The 10,952-nt window shown below is 32.1% G+C and overlaps 1 protein-coding gene across 1 annotated transcript; it reads left to right on the top strand.

The window, feature by feature from the left end:
- The first annotated feature begins 6,532 nt into the window (after positions 1 to 6,532).
- Positions 6,533 to 10,256, top strand: LOC132306339 (glycosyltransferase BC10). Its single transcript, XM_059803693.1, has 2 exons — positions 6,533 to 7,834; positions 9,643 to 10,256. Exon 1 carries the CDS (start codon positions 6,749 to 6,751, stop codon positions 7,820 to 7,822), a length of 1,074 nt encoding a protein of 357 aa, XP_059659676.1. The 5' UTR covers positions 6,533 to 6,748; the 3' UTR covers positions 7,823 to 7,834; positions 9,643 to 10,256.
- The last annotated feature ends 696 nt before the right edge of the window (positions 10,257 to 10,952 follow it).

Below are 10,952 nucleotides of genomic sequence, written 5' to 3'. Positions count from 1 at the left end.
TTTCCCATTATAATTAATTTACATGGAAGTTACTGTTGAGTTGAATATAAATTTACAGATTCTGATGGTAAAATCACTTGTGGTCATGGTGGTATTTGAAGTGCGAATGAGTTTTGCCAACATTTCATTTGGCTTCTGGTGTCAAACACTTGAATTGCTAGGAGTTATTTGGATCTTGATAAACAATGGGTTTTCAAATTTTAATTTTCTAAGTCTGATAATTTACCAAAATTCCAGTTTATTTCAATTTAGTTTATTAAATTAAGTGATATGTTTGCATTGATGTTTGATTATATCTTGAAAAAGTAATACTATAAAAAAGAGAGAAAAAATTTGTTAAGAAGTTGGCTTCCATTCTAGCAATGGATGTGTTATTGATCATTAAACTCCTCACCTTTTATTTGTGAGAGTACAAAAAGGTTGTGCCAAATTGTATCTATGAATTTTGGAATTTTTTTAATAATGTAGATTATTATTATTATTATTATTTTTTAAGGTAAGAATGTTAAGGGGTTAGAGAGGAGGGGAAAGCTCAAACAATGACTCTTAGACGCGAGAGAGAATAAACCCAATTGCTCGGGTAGCACTAACACGAAAGGATTGAAATATATATATATTTATTTGAAAGGAATTTTTTTAATAATGTAGATTATTATTATTATTATTATTATTATTTTTTTTTGCCTTAAAATATTATTTATTTATTATTATTATTAATAATTTTTAACCGGCAAGGAAGATACATTATAAACAAGCAGAGATTCGATCAGAGATTACCAAATCAACAATTTCGCATAGGGATATGATCAAGAAGAAGAACATCACCACCACATTGTCATGACACATGACTAATATCCTCCTTTTTTTTTTTTTTTTTTTTTTTTTTTTTGTGCAAGAACACCTGTTAATGTTAAATAAGAATAAATAAAATAAAATATAAATTCAAAGATGGTTTAGAGTGATGATTGATTGACACATCAAACCGCAGCAAAAACAAGTTTATTATTTTATTTTATTTTCCTTTGTATTATTATTTATTTGTATCATATGTTCTTTTTACTCATAGTGAGGAAGCTCACCTTCACTAGGTGACATATGAACAACCAAGGACAATCATACGATTAATGTCCCACCATTTTTATCATATAGTTGCTATCGCCCAAAATTGATCTCAAGATTAAGGTACAAGTTAAAATGTTCTGAATGGTAGTCCCAAATTAAAAAATATATAAAAAAAGAAAATAAAAATGGTAGTCCCAAATCTTCCCCTACTTGGTCCATTGTACACATTTTATATAAAAAAAATTTAATAAAAAATAAATTAAATTAAATTAAATAACGAAAATAAATGGTAGTCTCAAAATTACTACCTTGAAATATTAAGTTTCAAATCTCTTGAATATAAATATATATTTTAACAATTCGTACATCACATGTCCAAGTACAATTTGCAGAAGACAACTAAGGTTCTATTATTTAATGTAGACATGACACATGACAAATATAACACTTAGTCTATCTTGAATCGTGATTCTCTCTCTCTCTCTCTCTCCAAAATAAGATAGAGGGAATTCGAACACGAGCATATTCGCTGATGCTTTCAAACCTAACAAGAGGGTTTGCTCCTAAGTTTAAGAAATTTAATTAGTAATTATTTCGGGCCTGTTCAGTATGCGTTTTGTGTTTAGTATTTTTATTTTTGTCAAATACTATAACAATGAATAGTAAAAAAAGGTGTTTGGTAAAAATTGTTTTATTTTGCACAGTATTGAAACATTTCGTGAATTGTGGGCCAAAAACCAAAACACCAATTTGGTGTTTTATATGTTTTCGCAATATAAAGTTTGGTACTGTAAACAATTATTATTATTATTATTTTTATTTTATATTTTTTTTCTGATTAACTCATAAGTGAAAATTTTTATACTAACCATTATATTTTTCAAACGTACAACACTTTTTTACTAAATATGTTTTTTTTTTTTTTTTTTTAACTTTTAAAAATCTTAGTAGTCCAGGGCCGGCTTGAGCTTTAAGCAACTTAGGCAATCGCCTAAGGCCTCAGCTTATGGAAGGCCTCAAAATTTTAAAATTTCTTTATTTTAAGTTATACTATAATTATTAATTTCCTAATATTTTTAAACTCTAATAAATATAAAAATTTTATATTAAGCCTCAAATATTTATCTCCTAAAATAATTTTTTTTTTTTTCCTATCCCACTCGTTTGGATTTTATATTAGACCTCAAATATTTATATTCTATAATAACTTCTTTTTTTCTCTCTATAATAACTTCTTTTTTTTTTTTTTTTTTCCTCTATTCTCCTCATTCATTCCTATTTTATATTAGTCCTCAAATATTTATATCCTAAGAAGATAACTTTTTTTTTTTTTTTTTCATCCTTTCTCTCTCCTCCTTCATTTAGTTAAACTATTATTGATACATAAATTTAATATTGGGACCTAAAGATTTATATCCTTATACGATTTTTTTTTCCCTCCCTTTTTCTATTTTCATTCACGTTTTACAATAAATCTGTATGATTAATTTTTTTTTTCCCTGTTTCTTTTCTCTCTTCCACGTGTTATTTATACCAACACTAAAAACATTTTTGGATAAGTTACAACAATACTAAAATATTAAATATCGATAATATTCTATTGAAATTTTTGTAAAAGTATTGGATTTGGGTTTTCTAAATCAAGTTCAATGGCTCTTTTTCTTTAATTATTTTTTAATTTCATTAAATTTTGTTACTATAAATTAGTTGTGACTGGTTTTATTTATATTGTTAAAAAAGTTACTTTTTATTTTTCGCCTAAGGCCTCAAATTAGATTGAGCCGCCTCTAAATCTTACAAGAAATAAATATTACCAAATATTCTTCCGATTTCAAAACACTCTATAGCAAATTACTTATTATGTTGAGTTAAAATAAAACGCACAAAAAAACAAAACGCATACCGAGCTTGACAAAATGTGAGATTCAGATTGTAATAAATCAAGAATGAGGTGAGGATTGAGTTGGTATTCCTGAGAGGAGAGGGGCATTAAGGACACCAACAGAGATATAGAGTACATGGAAGATGGAAAATGTTATCTTATTTTTGAAAAATATTTAGAGGACTACATAAAAAGTTAAAACCATTGTTTATAAATTCTTAGCTATCTCCTATTACAATAATAATAATTAATATTATTATTATTATTTTGGTCGCGCCAAGTCTCTTAAAAGTACCTAATAATTTATCACTGAATACATGCACTGAACAATCATCAAGAAATTTTTTTGAAGTTCCTAAGAGAATTTGAACTCCTAACTCAAAGATGTAATGTGAAAGCCTTTTTAGAGAGACATTCAATTATGCATTTGGCTTAGAGCAACAATACATCATTCGAATTCAAAGAATGCTGAACGGAGAATATGTGGGTGGAGACATGCGCCCCTATCACATGATGTCTCAACCAGCACAACACTCAATTGGCATCTTTCAAATTTTGAGTGAAAAATAAAATTTAGACTGATTAAATATAAAGATACGCTTCATCGACAAGTTTTGATTTATAATGTATGCAGTATAAGAAAGTTAATTTGTTAAAGATGACCAATAAAAAATCAATAGGTTAAGCAATTTACTTGGACAATTCGACTCAAATATCGTTACTCATTCTGTACTCAGATGGATGTATCATTCCTATTTTTCCGCAAAATAAACGTATTAAAAAGGATTACTAAACTTTTGGAATATGAATTATTATCCCTTAAGCTTACGATCTCTTAGATTCTGTGAATTGTATTAAGATTAGAGTAAGAGTAATGCTATCATGAGAAATTTTTTTGTCTTTTATCATATTTGTGTACAAATATTAAGATATAAATTTAAGGAGACAATATTCGCACTCCATTTTTCTTCAATGGCAGTACATTTTGAAAATGATAAGAAGGTTCTTCAATACATTAATGCACAATTCCTTAATTTATAATATCATAACTACCGTTTATACAACTTTAATTTTGTTTTTTTGCCTTCTTTACTTCTTTTTTTTTTTTTTTTTTTTTTTTTGTTTTTTTGTTTTTCTTTCTTTTTGTTCTTTCCGGAGGTCATGTAAGAATTTTTTTTTTTTATTCTACACTAATAATTTTATTTTTGACAGTCAAAAGAGATAATTTATTCCATAGTGGTTTTTTTTTAAACAATCGAAAGAGATATTTATTCTACAAAATTAACTTCTTTTTTTTTTCAATTCTATCAAAAGTGATAACTTTATTTTTTGGTAATTTTTAATGGGTCGTGTCAAAAGAAATAATTTATTCGATAAAATTAACCTCCCTTTTTTTTTTTTTTTTTTTTGGGTCTTATCAAAAGAGATAATTTATTCAATAGAGATAATTTTTTTTTTTTTTTTTTTTTTAAATCATCTTCCTTTTGTACTTTTTTTAATTATTTTTTTTGGGATCTTGACAACAGAAGTAATTTCTTCAATAAATATATTTTTTTGGTGGTCTTTTTTTTTATTTATGTCAAAAGAGATAATTTTTTAAATGGTTTCTTTCTATTTTTGAGGCAATTTATTCAACATAACAAATTTTTTTTTGGTCCCTTAAAAAATATTTTATTTTATTTTATTTGTGTTGTCAATGATACTTAAAATATTAAAAATTAGAGATAAAGAAAAAAATATTAAAGAGTAGTTGTGTCCTTTAAAAGGTAATAATTCTTTAGTTGTAAAGTTAATGTTAGAATGACCATTTTATTTAAGATGATAGTGCAAATGTTGAAAAGTAAAATGCGGACATCGCCTCCCCTAAATTTAACCATTTTAAATGAGATTATATAGTCAAAATTTGGTAATAAAATTCATTTACAGCAAATCATGCAAATCAATCAAAATTTTACACTCTTGTTTTTAAACCAAACAATACAATTAACTTGACAGTCTCATATAATTTTATTTTATAATATTTTAAAATGAGATCACTTTGATATCGTCCTAGCTCAAATATTATTATCCAAGCAACAAAAAAAAAAAAAAAAAGTTCGTTTTTTATTTTTAATAAAATGAAATAATTTTTCAAAAGATCATCTTTTGCGTAAAAATAATGATAGGGAGATCAATGAATTAACTCCGAATAAATATTGAATCTGACGTATTTTTGTCTATCTTATTTATTTAAACTGTTTTTAAAAATAATTGTTTAACACGTGATAAGAATGACCAATCACGTTAAATTTGATATTAATTCGGTACTTTTTTTGGGTTCCAATTATTACTCTTTGCATAATTATTAACTATTAAGTATTTGTTGCTCTATTTAACTATGTGAAAAGCCTATTGAACTCTATTTTTCACATTTACTTCTCTTTCTTATTTGTTGTCAAAGGACTGAGTCTAAGGGTATGTTTGGTACGGTAGATTTGAAGGGGATGATAAGATTAGTTATGAGGGAAAGGGAAGGGAATGATTATTTTAACTCTCCATTGTGTTTGGTTAGTCAATGAAGGAAAAAAAAGAAAAGGATAATAATTATATTTGGGATAAGAAAGGAAAGGGAAGGATAATAATAAATTTACTATTATACCCTTATTATTTATATATATATATATATATATATATATATATATATATAGTATACCTGCAAAAAAAAAAAAAAAAAAAAAAAAAAAAGGCAAATCATTTCAGCTCCCCATTCTCGACTCCATTCCCATTATATATATATATAATAAAAGGAAAGAAACAAGAAAAGGAAAGAAAAATTTCTTTCTTGAACAACGGCGATCCAGATCCGGCTGTAGCACCTTCGTTCTTGAAGGTTCCGATCCAGGGCAAATCATTTCAGCCTTCCCAATCTCGGCCTCCATCTCTATTATCGTTCTCAACTCTCTCTCTCTACAAGATTCAGAAGTTCAAAACCCAAACCCATATATTTCAGTTTATCTTTCTGTCTGCAAGAATCAAAAATTCAAAACCCGTATCAGTATATCAGATTGTTCAGAAAATCAAAACCCATATCTTTCAAGTTTCCATCGTCGCTGTTCCAGTTCGGGTTCGCCGTTGCCCACCGTCTCTCCATTCTTTCTGCACCTGCTATCTTGTATGTATATTGATTTGAGGGTAAAATTGGCATCATCAACCATTACCTTCCCTTTCCTTCCATTTCGTCCCATTTTTGGGAGGTTAAACAAATCACTGTGGAAGGCTATGCATAACCCTCCAAACCCTACCCTTTCCTTCCCTTCCCTTCTCTTCCACCCATTTTACCCAAACACAGTTTTTTAGTTACCCTCCATCACATTCCCTTCCCTTTCCTTCCATTTCTACTCTACCAAACTGAGCCTAAAAGAATCCTTGGTCGAGTACTGTCAGTCAATTTCCCACCCATCCACTAACGCCGTTAATCATAATCAACCAATATCATTCAGACACGTAATGTAGCATTAATTTCACTAACACCCCCAACGCCCAAACTCCCTTACATATGACGTCATCATCTCACCATACTGGGCCCACCGACCCATTCTATCAGGATCACTCCACACCCTTCGTTCCCCCAACTCTCTCTCTCTCTCTCTACTTCACTGAAACAGCCACAAACCCTAACCCATCAAAACCTCTCTCACTCTCCCCAAAGCCATGAGATTTTCAAAACCCAGAGATCAAATCTGATGTATATGGAAACCCAATCTCTACTTTCCCTCAGTCCCTAAACTTTCCCTCTCTCCAAACACCAAAAAACCCCCCTACACAATGTTCTCTTCCCCATTCGTCCCCACCTTCGCTCTCCTCCTCTCTCTCCCTATCCTCTTCCTCCTCGCCCACCACTTCCTCCTCCCTCCTCGCCAACTCCCCATCCCTGTCCCCGACGAACTCGACGATCTCTCTCTCTTCCATCAAGCCATCGCCCAATCTGAACACACCCAATCCCAATCTCCGCCTCACCCTTCCTCCAAATCCCGTCTTGGCTCCTCCAATCTCCGCCCCAAAATCGCCTTTCTCTTCCTCACCAACTCAGACCTCCAATTCGCTCCCTTGTGGGAACGCTTCTTCAAAGGTTCTAAGCGAAACCTATACAACATCTACATACACTGTGACCCCACCGTCAAGATCAACCCACCCGGTGGAGTGTTCACCGATCGATTCATCCCCTCCAAGAGGACCCAGAGGGGCTCCGCCACGCTCATCTCCGCCGCGCGCCGCCTCCTCGCCAATGCCCTCCTCGATGACCCAGGTAACACATTCTTTGCCCTGATTTCGCAGCACTGCATTCCACTACACTCGTTCAAGTTCGTCTATCACACCCTCTTCGACCCAAAATCCACCGATTTGGATCGGGCTTTCGAGTATAGGAGCTATATTGAGATACTCTCCGAAGAATCGACTCTTTGGGATCGATACAATGCGAGAGGGAAGAATGTGATGATGCCTGAGGTACCCTTTGAGAAGTTCCGAGTTGGGTCTCAGTTCTTTGTGCTCACTCGCCGTCACGCGGTGTCGGTGATCCGGGATCGCCGGTTGTGGAGGAAATTTAGGCTGCCTTGTATAAAGATTGAGTCTTGTTACCCGGAGGAGCATTATTTTCCGACTCTGTTGTCAATGGAGGACCCAAAAGGGTGCACTCACTATACCTTGACTCGGGTGAATTGGACCGATAGTGTCAATGGCCACCCGCATACTTACAGGCCACCGGAAGTGTCGCCTGAGCTGATTTACAAGCTCAGGCTGTCAAATTCCACTTATTCCTACTTGTTTGCTAGGAAATTCTCTCCGGATTGCTTGAATCCTTTGTTGGAAATCGCGGATACCGTCATTTTCCGGGACTAAGTTCTGCTCCTGGTATGTGAATTTCTCAAATTCTATACATTCTTTGATAGGCTGTAAATGTCTGTGTTTTTGTGTGCTATGAGTTGAATCGGTTTGCGTGTTTGGTGTGCTACGAGTTGAATCGGTTTGCGTTATGAGCTGGGATGGGTTGACTCGGGTTTATCTTTTTGGGACAATGTATGGAATGTGGATGTACATTATATGTGGTGCTAATAGTAGTTTCATCTACCCTTGAAGATTTGGAAATTTAGTTGTTAGAAGTTTCGTGTAATTTATCCCTTGTTGGAATGCTTTTCTTTTGCAAGATTGATAAAAATCTAAAAGTGAAAATTTATTTTGCTAAAAAGCTTCAAACTCAGCATGTTCATGTTGAAATGTAGAATATATGATCCAAATTTGTTAGTGTAAGAACCACTCTTCTTGGCATTTTTGTGTTACCTAATTTTCAAATTACCAAAGTGCCCACATTCAAGCACTTTATGATTTTCTTTTGGAGATTGTTATTCAGTTGCATGTTTAAGCAAAGCTGTGGGGTGGTTTTGAGTTTGTTGGGGTGGGTTTTGAACTTTGTGGTGAAATTTCTTTTCCCTATTTTTGGAAAATTGAACTTGGTTTAAATAAATAAATATTATGTTTGGGAGGAAAGAAACGGAAAGGAAATGGAAGGAAGAGAGAAGTGGGAAAAGATAATACTTAGCTGTCAAGTTTTAAATGGAAAAAAAACAGAGAGAGAGAGAGAGAGAGAGAGAGAGAGAGAGAGAGAGAGAGGAGAAATAGGAGAATGGGATTAGCTGTCAAGTTTTAAATGGGGAGAAAAAGAAAACAAATAGGAGAATGGGACTTCTGCAGGCACATTTGATTCTTTTGTCCTCTCCAGCAGTGGGAAGAACCAAAGAAAGGAAAATGAGTTGGTGTTTATCCATATTGTCGATGTGATTTTTTGTTTTACCTTCTTACAACAAAATAAAACATTCTTCTCTTTCCTTTACTAACAAAATAAACAATCTTTTCTTGTCCCCCATTCTCTCTGTGAACTGCCAAATAAAGGAAGGATCATCACCTTTCATTCATTCTTTTCTTTCTTAAAACCACCAATCAAAAGAGATTTATCATACTTCCTTCCTTTCTTTTCCCTCTCAAGCACTTCCTTTCTATTCTCTCCAAAGCTCCAATATAGAATTTTATTTATTTATTTATTTATTTTTTATTATTATTATTTTTTTTAATACAGGACTCTGGCTGTTTTTCCCTTAGATTGAGGAACATCTAGTTTTTTTGCAATTATTATTAAGCCGAAAATTTGAGCAAAGATAGAAGAAATTTATATTATCAAAATGTTAGTAAATGCAACTCATTAATCCCTCAGGTAAATGAGTTTGACGTGGCCCTTTCAGCTTGTTCTATACGCATCAGCTTTCTTAGATCTTAGCCCTCATCAGAACATTTAGTTTAGAAATATATAAAATGAAATATGCAGATTGTGACATTGTGCAAAATGGGAATTCTTCTAGGTTCCAAAATTTGGTGCTGTAGTGACTTTCAACACAATCACATCTAATTTTAACACCTTTGCATCTACTTTTTTCAGCTAAACGTAATGTGTTGAAAAGCAGATGTAATGTCCTGAAAAGCAGGTGTAATGTGTTGAAAAGTGTACGACACCATTACAGCAACGGGAGTATAGCCGAGGATCCGGGCTTTCTGTTGCATGTCTATTCATTATTGTGATGCTGAATCTTGAAAGTACAATTTGCATATATTGTATATTTTAGGAGTGCTATAGTTTTTCTAACCTGAATTCTGTCACTTTATCTTTACAGGTGAGGTGTAATGCCAAATTGAAAATTTTTGAGGAACTAAAATGGAAGGATGTTGGAGTGTAACACATGGGGGATAAGGTCTTGAAGAGGCTCTCAAATGCCCACAACCAAACAGCCCCAAGAGTCCAACTTAAGCATGCAAAGAGATTTCAACACCAAATTAAAAAAGTTTGTTAGGGTGTAATATGGTGGTGTAACAATATTGATATGTTGGTGGTAGTTGAAGGGATGGGGGTGTTTTGGTCAGTTTTAGTTTTTCTGTTCTGTAAATATATGGTAAATGGATTGGATGGGATGTTCATGTCACATGTAATGAACATTGATGGGGGCTTAGCCTGGAAGAATAAGCAGCAGTGCCAAGACCCATTTCTATCACACTTGGAGATTAGTTCTACTATCTCTCCCTTGGAGGAGAAGTTTTAATGGTATCCAAAGCTCCTTTTATTCAACCCTTCTCTTGGATGGCTTTTTAGTCTTTTTACTTCTTTTCCTTGGTGTTGGAATTTGTATTAGTCTCATTTTGAATGCTTCTATTTTGTACTTGGAAGTTTACTTCCCAACTATGTTTAGTGACATAAAGTTAAATGTAATTATAATAAAAGACGTTGCTAAAAGATCTATAAATGTCTTCTTTTAACCTCAAGAGAATATGAGAAATTTTTACATGATTGGGGATTATATTTATTGTCCAATTGGAAAGTTACTAATTTCTATTCTTAAAGTTTTGAATATTTAAATTGAAATTTTAAACTTTATAAAAAGGTGTGTAATGTATCGTTTGAAAAAGAAAAGTGGACAATTATTTTGGAACAGTTCAAAAAGAAAAGATGGTGTACACTTTTTTTGTGGATTGAGAGAGCAAGGAAAGATACTTTTTTTGAGGGCCTTATATTCATTATGCCTTCTATTGAATAGAATGGATAGTTAATTTAACAATATCTCAAATCTTGACGCTCAAATCAGACCGTTTGAATTGTGATTGGTCGAGATCATGTTGTCGTCCTAAACCATGTAATAATTTTTGGGGAATAGACCTCTCTTGGTGATGGTCTCACGAGATATCTCAACTTTTAATGCACTGAGATATTTATATGATTATGATGATAAAAATAATAATAAAGAAGGTAACCTATGTTTATTTTTACACGAAATTATGTAATGTTGATTGGTTTATGCTCGAACTAAGTTGAAAAACATGGAGAAGTAATATTTTAGAAAGAAAGCTATCAAAGTTTAATTCGAAATGCAAAAAAAATCCCAAAATTAATAGCATAATTTTTTTGCATTAATAATGAATGTTCTTCAAAGTA

Source organism: Cornus florida, unplaced genomic scaffold (genome assembly GCF_030987335.1).
Source record: "Cornus florida cultivar Cherokee Brave unplaced genomic scaffold, ASM3098733v1 CherokeeBrave_3.0.0_Hap2_Chr05, whole genome shotgun sequence".
Classification (NCBI taxonomy): domain Eukaryota; kingdom Viridiplantae; phylum Streptophyta; class Magnoliopsida; order Cornales; family Cornaceae; genus Cornus; species Cornus florida.
The sequence above is the reverse complement of the archived record's forward strand: the minus strand, read 5'-3'. Positions and strand labels throughout refer to the sequence as shown.